We start from the raw sequence: 25,321 nt of genomic DNA on the forward strand, positions 1-25,321 counted from the left end.
TGCCCAGAGCTCCAAGATGCAAACAGGCTTCATAGCCTGGGTTCAGGAGGAACAGCCAAATATTGCAAATAGGACAAAAGCAACTGTCTCCTCCACAATGCCAGTGCTTGTACTCTGAGCAGTTGTCCAATGTCCTGTGTAAGGACGCTGAAGGCCTGAAGACCCAGTCCCTGTCTTCCTCATTCACTGTGTTGTTTACATCACTGCCTATGCACCACAGAGCACACAGCACACTATATACCATGTTCAACAGAGCCAAACATCACAGAGGAATGTGGAGTTGCTGACCAGATTATGGCCTGTACGATGTCTCCTAGCTGAATTTATGAGATACGCTAGATCCTGAAGAAAAAATAAAAATAAAAAAGAGTTCACACTGTCTGCAGTGGACAATGCAAGCTGAGTTCTTGATAAGAAAATTAATGGATTCACTCTGGTCCAAATTAAAACCTGCCTCTCCTTGTACTGTCTGTCCCTCTCATCTGGCCAATAGGAAGCATATCCTCAATGTTGTGTGGAGTCACCTTAGCATCATTGTCTTTTACCCTCCCAACTATCTCAGAGCCAACCTCCTTGACGATTTTCAGCTCTCCTCTCTCACAGAAGTGTGTTTTTGTCAGGCAAACTGAGAGTCATTTTCTGTCTACCAAGGGAAATTCATTCTAGCCTTCCATCAACTTAACTAACTAGATAGGAAGGTGTCGCATGAAATAGATCCAGAGAAAGGACAACCCCAAGCCTGAGGAATTCAGTAGCTCAACAAGATATTAAAAAACAGGGTTCTCTCCATCTCTCTGCTATCTACCTCTCTTCCTCTCAGCATATGAGGCTCATCTGTGGCCTGATACCTTACTTGAGTTTTGAGCAGCAGCCATAGCTACTGAACAATATCCAGCTATTCCTTCTGCTTTTCTTCTTCTTCTCCAACTCTTATGAGTCTAGGCAATACTTCCTTGTACCCCTACCTTCTATTGTCCATTCTACTATCCACCCAGGAGCCAGATCATACCTTGAGTCTACCAGAAACTGCCCTATGGCTTCTGTCATCATACTCAGAGCTAAATCCTAAGTTGCTCAGAGCTGTGAAGATGACTTGAACACACTACTCATAGCAGCCCTTCTTTGTCTTTTCTATCCCTTCCTCTCCCAGATTCACTCCAGCTATTCTGGTCTCCTTGTACTTGTTTCTTAACATATGAGATTTCTGATTCTGGTCTTTTGTACAGGCTGTGCCTTCCTGGTACTATTCCACAAGATATTCAAGAGTCAAGACCTTGCATGCTGCATCTATAAGAAGATGCTACCTTCCTCTGCAAGATCTTTCCTGGCCCCACTATTTAAAATTGAAACTCTCTCCCCAGACATTCTTCTTGACCATGAATGCTTCCTACGTGGGCCACACTGACTTTGATGCATCTAGAGCTGCACTTGGTTCCTTTGAAGAATGTAGCTGAGCAAAGCAAGTTGGGTACTTGGGTGAAGATAAATGCTTTAAAGGAAATTGGAAATAAGTAAGAGTTGGGCAAGCAAACAATAGTGCTAAATATATATTGTTGGTCTCTGTTTATAAAAGGGAGATAATTATTATCCAACTTATCCTAAGTCATACAAAATCTGTTGACATTTTTCACCATATTTTAACATCACTCCCTTTGGAATCCATTCTATAACCTATATAATTGTATGATTTAATAATTGGCAGTATATTTTTTTCTTTTAGTCTATCACTCAAAGATGAGGCATCTTCAGATAGATAATATCTTATACTTCATACAATCCCATATTATCCCCTGAAAAGGGTATGTATGCTTCATAAGTGAGAAGCAGTGCTGGGGGAAAAAGTAGTGTCAACATTGTCTATATTCTTTAAAAGCAAGCAGCAGGGCTGGGAAGGTGGCTTAGTGGTAGAGCACTTGCCTTGCATGCATGAGGCCCTGGGTTTGATTCCTCAGCACCACATAAGCAAAAACAAAAAGCCAGAAGTGGCGCTGTGGCTCAAGTGGCAGAGCGCTAGCCTTGAGCTGAAGAGCTGAAGGACAGCGCCCAGGCCCAGATTTCAGGCCCCACGACCGGACCCAAAATAAAATAAAATAAAAGCAAGCAGCACTAGAGGCTTGTGCCTGTAATCCTAGCAACTCAGGAGGCTGAGATCTGAGGATCATAGTTCAAACCTAGACTGGGCCGAAAAGTCCATGAGATTGTCTCAAAAATAACCAGCAAAACACTCAGCTGGAACCATGGCAGAGAACTAGTAGAGCAAGAAGGCAGAGCAATCCTGAAGCCCTGTGTCTAAACTCCAATACCAGCAAAAAAGAAACAAATAAAAAATTAAAAAAGCAGAATGAGAAGCTAGGCACAGTGGTGCATGCTTATAATCTCAGCTACTGTATTTAAGAGGTAGAGATCAGATCATCTCTCTTTGAGGCCAGCCCACACAGGAAAAAAACAAGTTATTGAGACCCTATCTCAACAAATAAGCCAACCAGGCTGGTAAAGCACAAAATGTCTGTGGACACAGGGTTCAAGTGGTAGAGCACTTGCCTAGCAAGCACAAGACCTGGAGTTCAAACTCCAGAACCATGAAGAAAAATTTAAATACATAGAAATAGAGGGAGTTAATATGACCAAAATTTACCATATGCATGTATTATACTGCCATGAAACCACTCACTTCATACATTTAATATATGCTAATAAAATATTTTTTTCAATAAGTTTTGATATCTCCCATGATTCCCAGTAAAACTAGCTCTACTCTTTTTCCTTTCCATTCATGTTGGGAAGCTTTGATTTAAGATAATGTCTGAGCAAGAAGCTTTGTTCAGCAGTGTCATTTGACCCAGATTGTATGTTTTTATAGCTTGAGCCAATTAGTTAAAGTGACTTTGACGATAATAGGGACCTGTGACATTTCTCAATATCATTGCATTAGCATCTCCGGAACCATTTCTGGGGCATATGTTTGTAATCTGGCTGTGACTGGTCCTTTCTCATTCTGATACATGATTTGTTCTGTCCTGGAAAATAATGACCTTGTGTCCTTGAAAGTCAGAACTCTCTGATTTTATTTCAGTGAGTTCTTGCCACCTGATCAGACAGTGAGAATCACCTTTATTGCTCTGGTGACTTTGTTCCTTTATTTTCAACTTTTAAATCTGCATTACTCAAGTGAGGGTTGGGTTTACAGTCAGGAAACTTTGATTATCCTTTTAACTCTGTCCTAGAGAATGGGATAAGCCTGGCCAAACCCCACCTGTTCTCCTTTTCCTTGCCTAGACATAGGCAAGGTTGTTGTTAGGTTTTGCCCAGCAATATAGAACTGTGGCTTGTGGTACCATCACAACATGCACATTTTCTGGGCTAGGATTCTAGCCTCTACTCCAGGGTTGCACTGGGCTAGGCTTGCATCTAACCAAACACACTCATCCATCAACAACATAAAACTGGATATGACCATAGGCTCCCTGTGGACCAGCGATGTCTCATTGATCTTTAGACTCCATCATGAAACACATATTGCTTAAGAAGAGATAGCACCTGTGAGATTCATTTTTATAATCCCAGGGCCCAGAGAGAGTAAGGACCTCACATATATTTATTAAATAAGTAAATGAATGGCTGAAATGTGATATTCCAGCTGCTATTTCCTCTTAGCCTTGAAAGAAACCATAGTGTTCTTTTCCTCCCATGCTGTGTAGCTCAGGTCTTCCCTAATATGCTAAAATGCATACTTGTGTACATTTTTTCCCTCCCCAGTGGCATGTTTCATGAGTGTCATGTTTCATGAGTATAAGTCCCTGTCTTTTTGTGAATATACACACACATACATTTTAACACACACACACACACACACACACACACACATAATTAAAGTTGGATTCTGGCCTGGATGCCAAGAGCTCACTACTCAGGAGTGCCTAGCTACTCAGGAGGCTGAGATCTGAGAATCAAGATTCAAAGGCAGACCTTTGGACTTGGATCTGTGTTTCAAGTGGTAGAGTACTAGTCTTGAGCAAAAAAGCTCAGGGACAGCACTCAGGTCCCAAGTTCAAGTCTTAGTAGTGGCTCATGTGCACATGTGCACATACACACAAAGTTAGATTCTGGCCATTTTCTTTCTTTGTTTTGTCAGTCCTGGGGCTTGAACTCGGGCCTAAGCACTGTCCCTGAGCTTCTTTTTCTCCAGGCTAGCACTCTCCCACTTGAGCCACAGTGCCACTTCTGGCTTTTCTGTTTTTGTGGTACTGAGGAATAGAACGCAGGGTTTCATGCATGCTAGGAAAACACTACCATTAAGCCACATTCACAGCCCATTTCTGGCCATTTTCAAATGCATAGTTCAACAGCACTGAGTATATTTATGTTGTACAACCACCACCACCATCCATTCTAGAAGGGTCTCACCATCCTCAACTGAAATTCAGTAACCAAAAAAACAGAACTTTCCTCTTTTCTTTCCCAGAGCCCCTGGTAACCTCTGTCGTTTGTCTCTATGATCTTCCTAGTCAAGGTAAATCATCTAAGTGGAACTGTAGTCTTTTTTGAGGGGTTTTCCTCTGGTCCAGCTGCCCCTTCTTTCCCTTTTCCTTATTAATGTTATTGTTTCTTACAGCTATTCTCTGCTGGGAAATGTCTCATCTTCTCTAAGCTAGGACACATTCTTAGCCCTCATACTTTCTTATACACATATATTGCTTATAGGATATCAACTCATCCTTTTAAAAACTGTTCTGTTAATATTTAAGTGTGCCATAAAATGATTAAAGGAGGAAATATGACTTCAAAGTTGTTTTTTTTAAGCAGGATTTTCTGTAATCCTAGCTACTCAGGAGGCTGAGATCTGAGGATCACAGTTCAAAGCCAGCCCAGGCAGAAAAGTCTGTGAGACTCATCTCCAATTAACCACCAGAAAACTGGAAGTGGTGCTGTGGCTCAAGTGGTAGAGTGCTAGCTTTGAGGCTGAAGCACTGTGGGACTGCGCCAGGCACAGAGTTCAAGACCCATGACCGACAAAAAAAAAAAAAAAAAAAGCAGGCTTCTGGGAAGAGTTAGTTCATAAAATGACAACATTTGTGAAGTGCACTGAAGAAAGAGAAGTGAGCAGATGTTATTAGAAGAGGTTTGCCAGAGAAACCTTTACCTGTCTGAAAGCCATTGTATGATTTCACAAACATAGGGATTGTCCAACAATGTAAGCAGTCTTTAGCTTTTACTTTCTAATTGTGGTACCTCCCCCCACCAAAAAAATCACAAAGGGCAAATGCAAATTGTCAGCAACAAAAGGTAGGAAAGACTCTTAGAGTTTACTTATACAGTGACTCAAGTTAGGCAATTAATTATTGATATTCAACATCAGCTTTCCCCTGAAATCTGAACTCAGCACAGACTAAACAACACTTCAGGGAAGCTCTGAGCAAGACAGGGAAGTTCTGAATACAAACAGAAACATGTGAAAGCAGATATTATTATAAAATAATGAACCCATATTTTATAACGTCCAGGAAATAAGTTAAAATTCAAATCACTCTTAAATCTCTCCCATCTATTTGACAACATCTTTGTTGGTTGGTTTCTTTCTATAGTCCATGACTATGAAATACACTGCAGCAGAGACACAGAAAGTTAAAGATTTCTAAAGAAATTAGAGCAAATACATTTGACTCCGGGTACAACATGATATCTAACAATAGTGGCTCCTTTAAAGTGCATGGTCCTAGACAAAAGTCTTTTTTAAAATGGGAGAAAAATAAAGTGCTTATCTCAAAGAATGTTGGGATGACTAAATGAAATGTGTATGTTATCAACTGGCATCCCTCCTAATCTCTTGTCCCTCAAAGCTGGTATATACAAAACAGAATGGTTACTGAGAAAATCTAGCCCATCACCTTGCACTTAGGCTTAAATGTCAGTGGCTGCCAATTCTAGAAATACCTGCTTTTGTAATGGTTATGTTAATTCATGTGTTTTCCGTTTTCTATGCTTTGGGAACTCATAAGTGTTCGGTGCATGCAAACCAGAAGTAGCAGCGGGCATACCAAGGCAAACCTATAGTGTAGTTCTAAGAATAACATTGTTATTACTTCTACTCATCTTTCTTCTCCCATTATTTCTTGAATGCACCCTATGTTCTTATTTGGTGTTATTATTATTGTCACTTCAACTGCATAAGTTTTGTATATTTTTTCTCATTTCTCTTAATCCTTTGTGTTTGTTTTTAGTCTTCCTTTATATCTTTCCTATACCTGCTGGGTATTGATGGCTCATACCTATGAGCCTTTCCTTCTCAGGAGGCTGAGATATGAGAATCATAGCTCTAAGCCAGCTTGGGCAGGAAAGTCTGTGAGACTCTTATCTTCAATTAACCACAAAAAAGCCAGAAGTGGAGCTGTGGCTCAAGTGACATAGTGCCAGCTTTGAGTGAAAAAGCTAAGAGACTACATCCAGGCCCTGAGTACAAGCCTAGTACCAACACACAAGCCCACACAAGCGCACACGCGTGCGCACACACACACACACACACACACACACACATTTCTATCTGTTGTCTTCCTACTGCCTGCCTGCCTGCCTTCTTTCCCTCCTTCCCTCCTTCCTTTCTTCCTTCCTTCCTTCCTTCCTTCCTTCCTTCCTTCCTTCCTTCCTTCCTTCCTTCCTTCCTTCCTTCCTTCCTTCCTTCCTTTCTTCCTTCTTTCCTTCTTTCCTTTTTTTCCTTTCTTTTGCACTGGTCTTGGAGCTTGAACCCAAGACTTTGAGTTCTTGCTTGGGTATTCTGCTCAAGGTTGGTGCTGTACCACTTGAGCTTTACCTCTACTTTTGGCTTTTTGGTGGTTAAAGATAAGAGTCTCACAAACTTTTCTCTTCAGGCTGGTTTTGAACCATGACCCTGAGATCTCAGCCTTGTGAGTAGCTACAATTACAGGTGTGAGCCACTGGGTGGTGTCCAGCTGGCTCTGCATCTATCTTCTTCCTCAGTTTTATTCTGTTTAATTCTCTACCTTCTTTTTCTACATTTGCATTTTTGGTGTTCAGATTTATTATGTAGCATATTCTGGTAAAACTAATCACCATAAAATTCTCCTGCCACTTTGTAACAGTTTCAAGGCCTATCCCATTTCTGAAATTTTTCATCCTAGATATCTTTTACCCTAGTCCTGTTGATCATGGTAGTTTGTTAATATACCCATGAGTTATGAAATAAGCAATGTATCTAAGACTTTTCTGATATTAATTGATGCACATTTGGGGCTGAGTACCTTAAACACACAATAACCTATCTTTTTCAAATGTAAATTACATATATCAAACATCCTTTTTCATGTGAATATACTTGATTATTCCAACAATTTCCAGAAGATAGGTAACTCAGTTAATGTTGCACCTTTCAAAAAGAGAAAGGAATGAATAACAAAGAGATATCACTGTTGACCTGGCCTGGCCCAAGCTCAAGCTTTCTAACTCCATGCTATCTAGCTGACCTCCATACCACAGCTCTCCATATCTGTGGTCATCTTTCTGCCCAGTAGCACCACTAGTCCAGTTTTACCAAACATCAACATCTCTTTAGAAGAGAAAAAGGTATTCATCTATGTCAAGAGAAAGGCCTTAAAGAAATTGAAATAAAAAGAAAGGTAACCAACAAATCAGGCTTCCAAGTCCTTTCTCCTCTTTCATATATCAGAATACATACTACTGCCTTTATGATGCTAGACTCAAATGAGCATTGAATTCATGATGTCCTGGAACATGTCCTGACATGTTCTTTGTCCGTGGCAGTTTTTACAGGGTCCTCAGTTTGTGTCCATAGAAGGTCATAGGTGCCTCTCAAGGTGCTGCTAAAACTTCCCTGTACCATCCTCCTATCTGCCAGGGCATTAGCTTCAGACCAAAATGAAATGTGGAGGTATTAGAATGACCAGAAAATGAAGAGATCCCATTCCAGAAGAAGAAAAGCTAGGACAGAAATATCAATCAAGGGGGGGAGGGAATCTTATTTTCAAATATAAATTCCCCCAAAGACTATCCCAAAAAAAAATAATTAATAATAATAATCTGAAGAGAGAATAATCTGAAGCGAGAACTTAGTTCTAAGTTCACCGAAAACTTTCCCTCTGGTATTGAGTTATTCTTTATACTCTTCCAGGATTGTAAGCATCTAATTTTCATTATATCTTAGTATTCTCATAAAGCAAACAGATAGTATTTATTACCTATTATGAATATTGCTTATGAATATGCTTCACAAATTTCAATGGCAGTGAACTGCAATGGGCAGCGCTTTTCAAGGACAGAAAGGAGGAATTGGAACACACATAAGAAAAGTTGCTCATTAAGGGAAGGTTTGTTATCCAGGAATGTATAATTAAGGTGATGGTACCAGTTAGTGTGACAGCCAACACTTGGGTAGTTGTTTGATTGCTGTGTGGGTCAGGGATCAGCTCCTGCTACAAGATGTAGCCGCATTAGTGTGTTAGTGAACAGGTTAGGAAGTAAATTACAGCTACACATTACTGTCGGTCTTCATTGTTTTGTTTTTACTGTACATCAGCAGGACTGTGGCTTCTGAAGACTTTGTGTGACAGGCTAGGCATTTTCTCCTTTGAGTAAACAGTAATCATGGTGTGAAGAAAGTAGGGCATTAGAGAATTTTCCCTATTCTTTGAGAATTCCACTCTTCCTTTTTAGTTTGCTCCAAGGGCTCATTGGGGATACATATATTAAGCCCTTTAAATAGTTCATAATAAATCTTTGTCTCAGGCCGATTCTGACAGTTTTTTAAAGAGTCTTTTAAGAGAGAATCCTCAATCATTTGTTAATCCATGGGGTGATCTTCAGACTTCAGGAAAAAAAATAACAGCCTGGGCTCTGGGTAGTGAAAAAAAAACAATGGAGAAAAAAATATATAAATATGGAAACTCCCCAGAATATTGTTTTACCAAGATTGCATATTCTTCATGTATCTAAATACTTGCTTCCTCAACAAGTCATAAAAAGATATCTGGGATTTTTATTACTAATTTTTAGACGTGAGTGAATCTAAAATGTTGAATGTTAAATTGTTTCAGAGAGAATATTTCTTTTTAAAGTAAAGAAAATAAAGAAGGACAAAATTCCTTCTTTATTTATCCTCTTTGAGGCTATCTGTTTCCCCTTCATTTCCTGGCCAGAGAGAAGCATTCAACTTTGAAAGAAAGGTTGTAAATATTGGTTATGAGTGTCAACAACAACAACAATAGAAACTTTGATGGTGAAGACAAAGCTTGACCTACCTAGGCCTTTAGCACCAACATATTTACATATTTTAACTTCAGCTTTAGATTAGAGCTAGATTGCCAAGAATCCTAGATTTTCACTAAAGACAATAACAATTTCAGCGTGCATTTTATTTTATTTTATTATTTTTTTTATTGTAAAGATACTATACAGAGGGTTACAGTTACATGAGTGAGGTAATGAGTACACTTCCTCTTGAACATTGTTACCCCCTCCATTGTCCCCTCTACCATCCCCTCCCACCCTCCCTTCCCTGAGGTTCTTTTTTTTTTTTTTTTTAATTGTGATTAAGTGATTAAATAATTTCCGGAAATTCACAGTATTGTGGAATAATGATGCTCATTTAAAGTCACAAATTCATTCTAACTTTCCTGGAGCAAATTGTCTATCACAGTCTGTAATATATAACGGTGTTCACATGTTATATATCCTATATGTGATCAGCAGCATGGGGATATTTAGTAGTGGTTCAACCAGATGAGTGGGAGTTCTTTGTTTCTTAAGTCCTGTTAGTCTTGTCATATCACCTAACATTTTGGATTTAGCATCCACTTATCAGGGAGACCATGTACCGTTTGTCTCTTCGTCCTTGGCTTACCTCACTCAACATGATTCCTACTAGCTCCATCCATTTCCCTGCAAATGCCATTATTTTGTCATTTCTAATGGCTTCAGCGTGCATTTTAATACCAATAAACAAATCACAGACATGATGTACCAAGAGAAGAATAAAAGCAACATTATCTCATGTGCAAATAATTAACATTACTAATCATTATTTGTATAATTACTTAAAAATATTTTAAAGCCCCTGTACAGAAGAAAAGCACCCTCAATTTCAAGTATTTTATGGGTAAATTATTGACTCAATAATTTACCCATAAAATACTTGAAATTGAGGGTGGAATTTCAGTGGAATTTCTTTAGGTTTGTTTGAGTTGGCTTATAACTGAAATGATGGAGTTAACTAAAGAATGGAGGGTGATTTTGATTTGATGTGGATAAGCATCTCAACAGGGTTGTTTTCTCCTTGTAGATGATCCAAAGCTTTATGTCATTTTTCAAATACAGCTTCTCTAGCTATTAAAAAGAAATACTAAGAACTTTACTAATAACATGCAAATGGAGTTTGTTAGGGATAAATGCAATCATGAAATGGAGAAAATGGGCAAAGGACAGCCTACTGTTACAGATGGATTCATTCACAAGTAAGGTCAAATAATTGAAGACCCAGCCATAAATACCTGGAGCCCCTGCAGTTGAGGGGATTAACCACAGAACAATGATGAAAAACGCATTGGGGACATTCATCTCCCAGGCTGCAAGGAATGTGTGGTGCCTATGTGAAAAAATAGTCATTGGACATCATAGCACACAGTTCAGACCCACCCAGAAGGCATCTGATATAATGCCAAAGAATTGGTGGTTCAAAAAGGAGAAAAAAAGGAAAATATCAAGTGTGTCATTAAGAATTATAAACAATGGATCACCACGCCTAAAAAACAGTGAAAATTCATATCAACAAACTTTATTTGTTCCAAGGAATTCTTAAAAAGTTATTTTTTACCCCATTTTCCTCTGTGTGTGTGTGTGTGTGTGTGTGTGAGAGAGAGAGAGAGAGAGAGAGAGAGAGAGAGAGTGTATGTTTGCCAGTACTGGGGCTTGAATCCAGAACTGGGTGATGTCCCTTAGCTGTTTTCTTTGCCCCTCAGGGCTTATACTCTACCACTTGAGCTACATCTCTACTTCCTGCTTTTTTTTCTCATTAATTGGAGATAAAAAACTTTTCTGACTTTGATCCTCAGATCTCAGTCTTTTAAGTAGCTAGGATTACAGGCATGAGCTACCAGTGCCCAGAACTTTTAAGTTCTTCTTCTTATTATTATTATTAGTAGTAGTAGAAGTAGTAGTAGTAGTGGTAGTAGTAAAAAGGAGACAAGTCTAACTACAAGCTATGTAAATAGACTCATTAAAAAAATGACTGCTTTTCTATCCTCACCACTTGGGGAGATTATTCATAGCCTTGCTGGAGACATGGAGTTCAGATATGGAAATGCTTCCTTCATATGCATTAGTTGACAAAGACAATGATGATTTAACCCTGTCTTCCTCAAAGCAAAGCAGAGTGACTTCTTGCAAAAGATCAGAAGATTTTGTTTAGGTATTAGGACTAAACAATGGTCATTGAAACTTATTGGGATCATGAGACAAAGGAAAATTTGCTTAATTAAAGATGTCAAAAATAGATATTCATTAGCAAAATAACAGATAAAGATAATTATTGGGTTATCTCCCATTACTGGCTTCTCGGAATTATTACAAAGTATAAATAATGTTACTAAGAATATTCTCTAATGAATAACCCTCCATTCTTTTTATTGATGATGGATTTAATATGGTATTTCTAACTAAAAACATCTGAAAAATAGCCATCTCAAGATGTGCTGGAATGTAGCCATAAAAATACCAACAAATTTTAGCCATTCAAATTCCTTCTATAGGAAAAAAATAAATTAGCAGAAAATACTGACTCAGATGTGGAGATGTGCCAACCCATACTAACTCATATTTCCAGATTATGCACACAGAAAAATAAAAGTTGGCCATCCTGCCAGACCCTATACTTAAGGGAAAATATGAAAAAAAAAAAAAACCCAGCAACCCCTACCAAATTTTACTTGAAATCTCAGCTATGTCTTATTTCTATAATTCTCTCTAGTGACAGAGCTCTAAGCAATCAGCATTTACCCCATCACACAGATTATCCCAGGACAGCCACTCAATCCCTCCACTCATCATCCCTACTGATCAAACAGCTGCCATCTTGCAAAACTCTTCCTCTGTGCCACATGAAACCCTTATCCTTCTAGGAAGATTTCCCATACAGAGAATCAGGATTCAGAATTAGGTACTCAAGGAGGCTGAGATCTAAGGATCTAAATCTGAAACCAACCTGGGAAGGAAAATTCATGAGACTCTTATCTCCAATAAAACAAAAAAAAAACAAACAAAAATCAGAAGTAGAGGTGTGCCTCAAGAGTACCAGACATAATCAAAAAGGCCAAGTGAGAGTATGAAGCCCTGAGTTCAAGGCCAAATACCAACACATATGCACACACAATTAAAACATATATCTAATATTTGGATCAAACTAAAACATTCATTACCTGAAGTTTAAATCAGTGGGGTGTATTTTATGTAGCATTGCTTATTAGGCCACCATTCTACCAGCCCCAATCCTTCTCTTCACCCTCATTGAAAACTCTCTCCTCTTGAGGCGCACCTGCGGAGTGTCCTGCTCCACTCAGTCCTGCCTGCATATAGAGAGAATTAACCAACAAAAAGTCAGAAGTTGAGGTACAGGTCAAGCAGTACAGCACCAACCTTGAGCAGAACAGCCAAGAAAGAGTGCAATGCCCTAAGTTCAAGTCTCGGAACTGGCTCACGCTCACATGCTCACACACATTCACAAACACACATGTGCATGTACACATACACACCAAAAAAGAATATATGCATATACATATGTGTGCATATATATACATATGTGTATACATATATTATGAGACAATGTCTGTGCCTGAGATGGGGACTTGGCTAGAATGCTAAGAAAATAAACATGGCAGTTCAACTGGATACTGGCAATGAGTTATGGCCCCATGGATAGGCTGCGTGAAAGATTCATGTATATAAAATAGTATCTTAAAGTAAACTTACAAAAGCAAAGAGCAATCACTGCCACCATAATTTTTTCTTCTTCTTTGGGATTCTAATTTTAAAAGCATTAAAGGAGACAGCTGCTCATGCTGTGATATGCGCTAAACAGCCTGAAGGATGGAAAAAAATATATTTGTAGCTCATAATAACTATTGACCTTTCTGATATACAGTGTTCTCTGTGTTAGCTATTCGGTTCCATCAACAGTGAAGATTGAACATGACTTTTTAATAGAAAACATGGGGTTTTGAGCTGCCTTCACAAAGGTGTTTATGTATTATTTTGTATTGTACTACAAAGACTAAGGCCAATGCCCTTTGTCTGACATCGTGTTTGTCATAGAAAAAGGGGGAAGAAAGAAAAGAAAAAGGAAAGAAATAAAAGCATGAAACAGAAGAGGGAGAGAAGGAAGCCTGCAATGTTACTGAATATTTTTTATATGGAGATCTGGCTCGTAACCACTTTATAGTTGTGATAAAAGTATTGCTATAGTTGATCCTGTATGCAGTATCAGTAATGGAATCCATGCTGCATCCCAAGAGAACACACTATATTTTTTTTCCTTCAGAATAGATCCCTGAAGTGGCAACATTTATAGGAGGTTTCCAATAAGATTTAAAACACTCCCTTGCAGTATTCCTATGACACCGTGTTGGGCGTGCATCGTCTGCTGCGGAATGGGTCAGATTGGATAGCAGGTACTCTCCAAAGCGATCTTTACGAGTCTCAGTTTCTCTCCCCTTGAACTTCCCAGTTGCTTAGTCGTTGTGTCTAGAAACACCCACTGGTATCAGCTTGACTCTGACACCGTGTAGATTTCCCTAGAGTGGTATCATCCAAACGCCAACTGCAGAACAGCAGGCATCCTCTGAACACTCCTGACCCTCCCTTTCTCCAGGGACAGGCTCACCAGGAGCAACCCCTGCTGGGCATAGGAAACCTAAAAGGCAGCCCTATGCATTGGATTCTCTGCTAAGACAGGCCACACAGGACCAGCAAGTTTATCCTGACAGGTGGCATGGGCTAGCAGACGATTTTTTTTTTCCCTTTTTTCTTTTTTGATGGATTATTTTTAAGGGTATTTTGAAAGGAGTTTGTTACCTCATTATTGAAGCACAATTATTTTCACAGCTCTGCTCTAGAGTTCCAGCTAATGATTCACAAGTTGCTAAACAAAGCTGAAGACTCACAACTGAATGAGAGCTGGAATGAGTCCTAATGAGATTTAAATACATCCCATCGGGCTGTTTGGGCTGATTTGTCCCACAAGTTGTCAAACTGACTGCTGAGGCAGAGTGTAAAAGTGGTACATCTATGCTGCCTGTAGAGGGCAGGATAACTAGTGACCACAGAAAGAGAAGTCACTGTCTACCACCTGGGGAAAGCGGGTCCCAACTCTGGGATCCCAAGGTCCATCACCCCCTTCAGAGTTACCCTGATGTGGTGGAGACAGGCTGATGGGATAAAGCCAACACTCAATAGACAGAAGACAAAGGATGTGCTAATTCCTGAGGAAACTATGCCAATCCCTTTTCAACTACCAAACCCACTGGCCTGGGACTCTCAAACACTTGGTAGAAAACACTTCCTTAGAGATGAATAAAAGGACAGGGCATGATGCTTTTTCCTTCAGAAAAAAAAGATCTTCTTGGGACAAGATACTGTTTTGTGTGGGACAATGGCAGAGTAATGTGATGAATCCCTGAGGAGGTGGGGAAGCACCTGAAAGCCACTTCGGTTCCACAGACATTATACGATGTCTGTTTACCTAAAATATTTGGGCATCCGAGGAGGAAAGAGGCTGAGAAGAACAAGAAAGAGATACAAAAAAAGATAAGGCATCACTCCTGTCTTTTGAGATCTCACAATCTTACTTATATGACCATCTTAAGCACCTTTTAAAAATAACCCACTTTTTTTAAATGAGCACTTGGAAATACAGATATTTCTCACACCTGTAACCCAGAAGGCTGAGCTCTAAGGATCTCAGTACAAAGCCAGCCCAGTCAGGAAATCTATGAGACTCTTACTTCCAACTAACCACCAAAAAGCTGAAAGAGAAGCTGTGGTTCAAGTGGAAGAGTGCCAGACTTCTTGAATACAAAAGGAACAGTACCAGGCCCTGAATTCAAGCCCCAAGACAAAAAAGTCTTTATGGCAGAGAGAAGAGAAAAGGAAGCAGCACATCATGATTGACTCATGAGAATTCCACCTAGAAATTACATGTTACCTTTATTTATAGTTCAGTTGATAAAACAAGTCTCCTGATAAAGGATTCCCAATTCCAACTGGGTACAGAAGTGTACTCTCCTCCTCCGTATTAGTGGATTGTCCTATAACCTTTCCACAAATGCACAGATTGAACTTTGATCCTACCCACCATCCCAATTCTCTTCTCTTATCCCCCTCCCATTTTGTCCTTCCCTAGTAGTCCCTCTGCTACTTGAAAGGGAAACTTTTGTAAGAAAAGGAACTTATTTCCTTACATATGTAACTGTAACCTTTCTGTACATCATCTTTACAATAAAAAGTACCAGTTTCTCTGTACATTTCCTCATCCTAAAGTTCAAATATATATATCACTTTCTAACAAAGCTCACATCCTATGCCAACGAAACAATTTGGCTTTCATAGGATAACTGCAAAGTGAAACACCTCTCATATCTTTTTCATATTTTCACTTTGGTTTGTCCTGTATCTGAAAAAAATATTGAATAGATTTGTTTAAGCAATGAAATGGGAAAAAAAGTATATTGTCAGCCTCCCATAAGCACAGGATCAACCAACAGCTGATAAAATAATAGCCAAAAGAAATTGCATCTGCATGTGTACAGACTTTTGCTTGTTGTTATTCGCTAAGCAATGCCATATAACAACTATTTATTTAGCATTTCCTTTATATTTTAATTCTAAATAATCTATCAAGGGTAAGGGATATCTAGCCCAAAGCATTTGGTACACAGATAGGCATGAAATGCTTCTCCAATGCTTCTTGTAAGCTGCCGGCAGATAGTTGCTTGTATTGATAATTTTGCATGGCTCAGGAATGATACTATAAATAGCCAAAAGGCCCTTGGCAGGAAAAACAACAACAAAGGATCCCCACTCCTGAAAGCTTTAGGGGTAAATATACACTGGTTATATGCAAATAATAAATCATTATATATAAGGGACTTCTGCATCTGAAGATCACCCACAGATAGTGACGGATGAGTATATTTTACTTAATTTCTTATATGCTTAATAAAACTTCTCTTTTTAAAAGAAAAATAGCTCACTACACATCTTAAAACTTAGTTTTTTTGTCAGGTGTAGGTGGCTCAAGCCAGTTATACTAACTGCTCAGAAGACTTGAGATCTAAGTAAGGATCACGGTTTGAAGCCAGCCCAGACAGGAAAGTTTGTGAGACTCTTTATCTCCAGGTAACCATTAAAAGGAGAAGTGGAGCAGAGGTTCAAGTGGTAAACTGTTAGTCTTGAACTTAAAAGCTCAGGAACAAGCCCCAGGATCAGTACACATGCGCGTGTGCGCGTACACACACACACACACACACACACACACACACACACACACACACACACACACACACAATCTTAGTTTTTGCTATTTCTTCCTTTACCTGTATTTGGTGACAGATGAAGGTTTCTGATGCTAGAATTGCACTGAAAATATTTGAATTCTAACGTCCTTAGGGTTTGCCTCATGGGCTCATGTACTAGGAGAAACCTTAGAATAAATATTGAAAGTATTCAGCCAGGCACCAGTGACTCAGGCCTGTAATCCTAGCTACTGATATATGATATCTGAGGCTGATAGCTGAGGATTGCAATCCAAAGAGATAAATGCAAGAGACTCTTTTTTTCATATATATATATATATATATATATATGCATATATATATACATGTATATGTATATATGTATAATATTTCGTAAAGATACTGCACAGAGGGGTTACACTTACATGAGTAAGGTAATGAGTACATTTCTTGTGGAGCATTGTTACTTCCTCCTTTGTTTTTCCCCTACCATCCCTTCCCTCCTCACCTCCCCAACTCCTCCCCCCTACAAGTTGTAAAGTTTGTTTTCAACATACTGTCTTGTACATCTCATTGTTACAATGGGTCAACCTGTATCCTTGTTTCAGCATTTTGTTATTTCTCTTCCCCCTTCCCAAATCAGAAAAATGTATATTCAAGATGCAGGTCACCAACATCAAATACAGTGAAAACAGGGGTTATCTCTAGTTAACCAGCAAAAACTACAAGTAGAGCTGTGGCTCACATAGTAGAGAAACAGTCTTGAGCAAAAAAAGCCAAGCAAGAACATGAGGACTTGAATCCAAGCCCTATTAATAGTGTGAAAGGGAAGGAAAAGAAAAGGGGGGAAGGAAAAAGGAAAGAAAATAATATTCAGAATGGGCCTGGGCCCTAGTTTCAACCCAATAAGAGTTAGATGATTCTCACCAGTCTCTTTCTTCCACTTTATACTATTGCCTGCCCATAAGTGAAGATCCAGATCCCAACAACCACACCACTGGCTGTGGACTTATGCACAGCTGTCTACTAATACTCATGATGGTGGCATTTCTCAACATAAAAACCATTACCACTGGGGGCTGGGAAGGTGGCTCAGTGGTAGAGCGCTTGCCTTGCATGCCTGAGGCCCTGGGTTCGATTCCTCAGCACCACATAAGCAAAAAGAAAAAACCCGGAAGTGGTGCTGTAACTCAAGTGGTAGAGCGCTAGCCTTGAGCTGAAGAGCTGAGGGACAGCTCCCAGGCCCAGAGTTCAGGCCCCACCACTGGACCCAAAAAAAAAAACCCATTACCACTTCTGCTATAAACTGTTGTGCAAATTTTACAAAATATGCAAAAGCTGGCATTTTTTAAATGGAAGTTATATAGAGCTACCATAAACAAAAACCTAATCAGGGTGCTGGTAGCTCACATCTATATTCTTACTCAGAAAGTTGAGATCTGAAGATCATGATTTGAAGCTAGCCCAGGTCAGAAAGTCTGTGAGACTCTTATCTCCAATTAAACAGCAAGATGCCAGATGTAGAACTGTGGCTCAAGTGACAGGGTGCCAACCTTTAGTGAAAAGGTAAGAGACTGTATCCAGGCCCTGAATTCAAGCCCTAGGACCAGAACTAAAGCCTGTTGACATTCAGCAGCAAGAAATACTACTGTCTATTTTTTTTTAATTTCAGTTTGATTGAGGTATGTCTTGTTTTTCAGTCCTAGTCTATAATTCATATTCAAAAACTGAGAACACCTGAGTTTTGACCACTTAAGTCAGCCTCCCACAGATATTTCTTTAGTCTCAAGCAGCAGACAGAACTTCTATGAATCCCAAATGTTTTATCAGAGCCTATGACAGTTATGGCTACCCCTTAAGAGTTGACAAAAAAAGTATTTCATTTCTAGAAAGCATCCTAAAATACTTCTTAGGCATAAATCAGTGCCAGTCTCTAGATAGCAAGCATCCCAAAGAAACCCTTCTTACTACCTTGTCTCCTTTCCATCCTTCCATTACTCAAGGTAACACATGGTCCCGTCAGCCACCGTGACTTTACCACCTTCATCTTCCCAGTACAGCCTTCATCCCAACCTGCCTCTCACCCAAGACAGTCAGAACACCACTCTTCTGAGGTGTCTACTTTTGCCTGTCACATGCAGACAGTACATCTTTCCATATAAGTGACACTATTGTCACAGTTGGGATAAACCAAGTGTATTTGCTAGCCCATGGGAAACATGACTATGGTATGCGTGCTATGAATGAGTCTGTTACGGGGCCCTTTGAAAAGTACAGCATGACAGGTCACTGTTCTGTCCTATCCTCAGAATTAGAAAGCCACAAGTGCTGAAAAGTCAAAATCATCATCAGAAATCTAGTTCTTTTCTAAATTGCCTGTTCTTTGTCTTAAGGGTCCCTCGTACTCTTTGGATCTTGAATTAAAGTTTGAATACCAATCTAGACTTTAAATCCCCACTTCAATGGGGGCAAACCTAACCTTAGCATTCCTCCTACAGAGTAGTCCCTATGTAATTAGCACTGACCGGCATGTTTAGGCAATTACTGGTGTAACATGAGCTGAGGTGTTCTCTCCGGCCTGGGCTAGAGTATGATGTAACGTGGTAGCTGGCTCCACAGCCATGAGAAAATTGTGTCTTCACCCAGCTGGAGGTGCTGATGCTGTGGTCTCTTGGCCACTATAAGTGTTACAGTGCAGGTCCCATATGGGTGACAGTAACATCGCTACAGGTGCCTGAATCAGCCTCCCTTCTTTGGCAAGAGGATTACTTCCTTACTGCACCAAAGTATCCATGACTCTCAGCCTTCAAATGTATTCCATTTCTCTTGCAAGTTCCATTTTTCCCTCCCTCCACTATTGCAAACACAATCTTGCTGAACAGAGCTGAATTTTTAAGCCTGCATTTGTGGTGTGGATTTTGATGGCTTCACGTTAGTTCAAGTCTCTGAGGACCAGTGCCAATAAATGTGAAAGGGACAACAGTGGGCTGGCATACTTTCCCATTTCTACCAGGATGAGAAAAAAAAACCTGCTATAAATTAAGTCTAACCTTAAATGTATAATCTGTCCTTGGGAGGAAAAAAAAAGGATATAGCATCTTCAAGCTTTCGGCATCCCTTACGAGAAAAAATTGGTTCTAAGGGTCTCTGATCTTGTGTTTTAGTAAAATAGAACTGCACGGCTGACTGACAGTTCTGATCTAAAGCATTTACGTTTAAGTTTTGATCTCTCTGCTTTTGATTAAAACTAATGAGCTCATTTAATTCAAAATGGGAATCTCTGATAAGAGAAATAAGGTTGATGTGATTGGATTAGAGGGGCAAATTAAACTCTTAGAGCAGAAGTTTGTGCTTATATAGTGTATTAAAAAGCTGTTGGCGTATTATGGCGTGTTAGATGATGAGAAAAATTTCATAGTAATTCATATTTAATCAGAAGAAATGAAAGTACTAAATATAACATGGCTCTGCTTCTCCCTCGAGTGATAAAAAGCTGTACATTTAAAATGACATCAGATCCATGCTCTCTGAAACAAAAAAAAGAGAGGAAACCTTAAGAGAGACACATAAGAAAGGGACAGTTGTCATTGTTCTATCACCCCAGAATAGAAAAGTCATGAATGCAGGAATATACAGTCCTGCCCAGGTAAGAGTAATACAGGACAAGCCCAGACAACAATAGCCAGTTCCTGTCCATACAATGGCTCTCTTGTTTCTTCAGAGCATCAAGTATCATATGTAAACTAGAGACTACTTGCTGTTCAAAAAATACAAGTGGTATTTTATAATTTAAAATATAAAAGCTTGGTTTAACAAGTTGTAATGTATCTTTAATAGCTATATTCGCATATATTCAACTCTGAAATCTCCTTATTTCATGCACATTTTTTAACCTCTATTCCAGAGGTTAGTAGAGGGCCACTGAAAAGAAAACCTGTTCATTGTTGGATATTATTTTACTTTCCAATAAGAAAAACTTTAATATTTAAGAAGCATAAAATTAGAATATTTAATAGACTTATTTCTCCATCATTAGTTTACTTGTAGAAAAGAGATTTAAATTTATAAAACACATAGAAGTTTGTTTTAAACAAAATAGACTTATGTGAATTTCTGGCTTGTTTGCACAAAGGTGTTCTTAGACAACTAAGATTTAAAAGTACCACTGTAAGATTCATAGATCAAAAAATATTCTGATGACTGGTCCTGGTGGCTTACACCTGTAATCCTAGCTACTCAGAAGGCTGAGATCTGAGAATCACAGTTCAAAGCAAGCCCAGGCAGGAAAGTCCATGAGACTCTCATCTCCAATTAACCACCAAAAATCTACAAGTGGAGCTGCAACTCAAGTAGTAGAGCACCAGCCTTGAACAAAAAGGCTAAGGTATAGCTCCTAGGCCCTGAGTTGAAGCTCTAATTCTGACAAAAAGAAAAATGAAAGAAGAAAAAAAAAAGCTGCTAAGTATGAAAACATAAAAAGTACCTTATTTAAGAGAAGTAACATACTTTCACATATTAGAAGTTAAGAAATAAAAGGCAACTGAAGAAGTAAGAGGAAACTGAATCAGGTGCCAGTGGCTCATGCCTATGATCTTGCTATTCATGAGGCTGAGATCTGGAGGATCAAAGTTCAATGCCAGCCTGAGCACAAAAGTCCAAGAGATTCCCATCTCAAAAATAGCCAACAAAAAGCTAGGCTGGATAATTAGCTCAAATGGGAGAGCACAAGCCAAGTGATACTGTGAGGCACTGAGTCCAGGGCCTGGTACTGACAGAGGGGGAGGGGTGGGGAGGGTGAAAGAAGGCGGAAAGAGAAAGAGTGGGTAGAGATGACATTTGATATTATGAGAACGTTTCATTTCCTTCTGTCTGTACATGCCATTCTTCTCCTATCTGGAGTCATGTAAGGAGATCTAATGCTTCTAGTTCCTTACAATGAAACTTCCAACTCAAGGGACTGTTAGGAGAACAAAGAATAAGTCTTCCCCCATCCAGTTTCTGCCTGTCCCTTGATTGGTCCTATCATTGTACAATATCCTTTTCCATATAGTTCCTCCATGAATGCCTACCATGTCCCAAAAGAGTTGCAGAGACAGGTGTCAGTGGCTTATGTATATAATCCTGGCAACACAGGAGGCTGAGATCTTTGTCTGTTGGTTCAAAGCAAGGCTAAAAAACAAGTCCATGAGTTGCTTATCTCCAATTAGGTGCCAAAAAGCTGGAAATGGGGCTGTGGCTCAAGTGCTAGAGCACCAACCAGCCTTGCAGGAAAAAGCCAAGTGACAGTGCCTAGATCCTGAGTTCAAGTCCTAGTACTGGTTCACAAAAAAGAAACAGAAAAAAGAACTGCAATTATTTGTTCTTATGAGGTTCTACTTAGGAAGTTGCAGCAAGTTAAAAGACTTGAAAAACTCTCATCCAAAACCAGAAAGGAGTTACTTTGGATACATTAATTTTCTTTTTTATTTTCTGCAAAGTAAACATTTTCTAAATGAGGCAAATTGATTACTGCGCTCTTAGCACCCATCAGTCATTTATTTTTAGTGAGCTCAAGGATTGCACCTGAGCAGTGGTTGGTGGGGGAAGGGAGCTGTGTAGACTCTAAGTCATGTGTGTATGTATTTTTGTATTCCTCAGTGGAGTCAACCAGTTTGTTAACTACCGACAACACCCTGGAGCGCTCCTTCTTCATTCGAATGAAATCTACACTGACCAAACGCGGTGTGCATATCAAATCTTCAGGATATAAGGTAAGCTGGACTCTGAGAGGGGAGACATTCTGGTGTTAGGTAAGTACTAGGTAATTTGCATTGAGTTTCCAGCTGCTTTGAGTTCATATAATTAAGACATGTGACCTTCATCCACCATAAGGTCTGCCCAGCTACTCCTCCTACCTCAATTATAAACATCTTTCTACCTCCTCCTCATCACTTAGACATTTCAGGTATACTGAATCCCCCTGGCCACTCCTCCTCAAGTTTTCCCTTGAAACCCTGGTTAATAACACATGATATGACTCAGTAGCTGAAGGAAACTGACTTTGGTGAAGATGGTGAGCAAATATGAGCTCCAGGCAAATGTTCTAGAACTACTTCTTACCTCTTTCTTTGTAGAGACTCCCCAATTGAATTTCATTGTCATCATCAGATATGTTCGTGTAGATAAGAAAATCAGGTTGGGTTGTTAAAAACTTTAACTCTGAAATTTCAGTTACTGAACATTTAGTAAAATTTAAGTGTATACAGAATGCTCAATGAGATGTCCCTCAGAAGCAGAAAATAAGGTCTGGTGGTAATCTGATATTATCATCCTAAGGTTAGGGATATAAACATCTTCTAATCTCAAAAACCTCCAATATTTATTCCAGTTACTATAGCAACATAAATTAAAAGCTATGAAATTTATGAAATGCCTTTGGCAACCTGACTCTTATCAATTTTACAACATACTAGCCAGTCACCTACATACCATTTATTGTATGTAGGAAGGCAATGGAAACAGAATAGGATATCTGTGTGGCCAGCACGGATCTTTCCCAATCTTAGACTTTAATTCTTAAGGTGACCCTCGCATTGTTGAGCTGTTGCCATTATCACGGGGCCTTAAAACCTTTATATAAGTCATCAGGAGACTAGCGACTGTAGAAAGTCTGAGGTGGGCACTGTCTTTGACATTCATTCTTTAGAAAAAAATTAAAAGAAGAAGGAAGATGGGAATAGGGCTCTTCCAAGGACGACCTTTAGCTGAGCTGTCCTACAGTCTGAAAGGCACATGCAGAGCAACCTTGACCTTTAGCAGGGTGTGACGCAAAGAGGAGGCAACCTCTACCTTCAGTAGCATCACCCTCTAGTCACTTGTTATAAAGCACTGTATTGGGGAAAGACACCAGAGTGCATTTGTATTTCTCTGCCTTGCATAACACTGTGCATTTATTAGTTGTTAACAGTATGACATTAGCAAGTTTGGAATCGCATTAAAAGACTACATGTGGAGATTTATTATTTTAGTGCTAGAAGGCTATGAGATATCCTCCCAACACTTACTGTTCTCTCAGCTTTCTTTCTTCACCTTTTCTGGACTTTTACTGTTTGGTAGAAGCCATATCCTAGGTGAAAGAGGTAAGATGTAGTTTGGAAAAACAATAGTCTAGCTGGGCTCCAATGGCTCACACCTGTACTGGACACCAGCCAGTGGCTCAGGACTGTAATTCTAGCTACTAGGGATGTTGAGATCTGAGGATCAAGGATTGAAGCCAGCCTAGGAAAGGAAGTTCATGAGATGTTATCTCCAGTTAATCACCAAAAAACAAAACAAACAAAAAAAAACAACAGAAGTAGAGCTGTGGTTCAAGTAGAATGCCAGCCTTGAGGGAAAAGAAGAAGCTAAGAGACAGCACCTAGGCCCTGAGTTTGACCTCCACGATCAGCACTAAATAAATAAATAGCTATCAGGTAATTTTTTAGAAAGCAGGAAAAAAATCCTTCATATTACAAACTAAGGATTACAAAGCTCTTCATAACCTTTGATCTGCAAAAACAACAACAAAAAATCACTGGGATGCATGAGCAAAGACATAATATGAAGAAATAACATTTCGGTGTAAGCAAGAGATGAGTATCTTTGATTTGCCATAGAAGTACCTCACCAAAGCTGTTTTTGCCACTTGGTCAGAAATTAGATGTGTGAATATCTCCAGATAGAACATCCATTCACTCAGCAAAGATGTATTAAGCTGCCACCAGCATTGACAAGGAAAAACACCTACTTTCATAGTGCTTACATTCTAGTGGGGGAAGGTAGACAACAAAAAAGAAAATAGATAACCAAACATGATGATTTGGGAGAGTAATAAAAACTGAAGGGACAGCAGCAAACATCCAATGGGCATGCCATTGAATACCCAAGGATATATCCTCTCCACAATCCTAAAGAGAAACGAAAAGTTAATTAGCATACCTGCCTTTGCCTATTGAAGAAGCTCAGCTTGAACTTGGGGAGTCCAGCTGCACATTTCCTGCACCTAGCCAGGGCTGGAGACTCACGGGGGTCACTCAGTAAACGGAGCCACCATGGGAACAAATGGAAGAAAAATGCTTTTGAAGCAACTTGAATCTAGGAGTCAAGACACCTTGTTAGAAAAGGGCAGTTCAAGAAACAGTGTATCAAACGTTTCCACCTTCAACAAGGAAAAAAGATTTAGAAGCTGCCCTGAATCCCATCAAATAATGTACTGTAAAAGGCACACTCTCCCGTGATACACACACCCAGGCAGGAAGTCTTTCTCAAGACACCATAAAAATCTCCATCCAAATGCCCCTGTTCCTCTCAGAAATGCTACCTACATTTGTCCATTGTCCCTTAGTAAGATGAATTGCTTAATGGATCCAGACTCTTCCTTCTCTTTTATCTCTTCCTCCTACTCACCCTCCTTACTCTCCTCTTTGTAACCTTCCCTCCTCACTCTCTCCATCCTGACGATCTTCCTCCTCCTGCTTTTCCTCCTCTTCCTCCTCCTCTCCACCCGCTTCTTCCTCCTTGCTCTCCATTTCTCCTCCTCACTCTTATTTCTTCACTCTCTTCCTCTCCATCCTTACTCTTTACCTCACATCTCTCCCTCCCTTCCCACCTCCTTCTCCTTTTCTCTCTCCTCTCTCTCCTTCTCCTGGAACCTCCCTCATTAATAAACCTTATCTGAATTTAGTAGAAGACCTGGTGAGACAGCATGACATGACACAGTTGAATCGAATCCCTGTTTATGTTCCTTCTCGGCAAGTAAATCTAGCAGCTTATAAACA

The 25,321-nt window shown here is 39.5% G+C and overlaps 1 protein-coding gene across 7 annotated transcripts in view; it reads left to right on the top strand.

Moving 5' to 3' along the window:
• Npas3 (neuronal PAS domain protein 3) overlaps positions 1-25,321 on the top strand; it is an 884,724-nt gene that overhangs the window by 794,806 nt on the left and 64,597 nt on the right. For all 7 annotated transcript variants that reach the window (XM_042677878.1, XM_042677875.1, XM_042677876.1 and 4 more), the window contains one exon: positions 22,164-22,276. In XM_042677878.1, the coding sequence (XP_042533812.1) occupies positions 22,164-22,276 (113 nt within the window). The remainder of the gene's footprint in view (positions 1-22,163; positions 22,277-25,321) is intronic.

This window comes from Dipodomys spectabilis, unplaced genomic scaffold (assembly GCF_019054845.1).
Source record: "Dipodomys spectabilis isolate Male_0828 unplaced genomic scaffold, ASM1905484v1 ptg000042l, whole genome shotgun sequence".
In the NCBI taxonomy this organism is placed as follows: Eukaryota; Metazoa; Chordata; class Mammalia; order Rodentia; family Heteromyidae; genus Dipodomys; species Dipodomys spectabilis.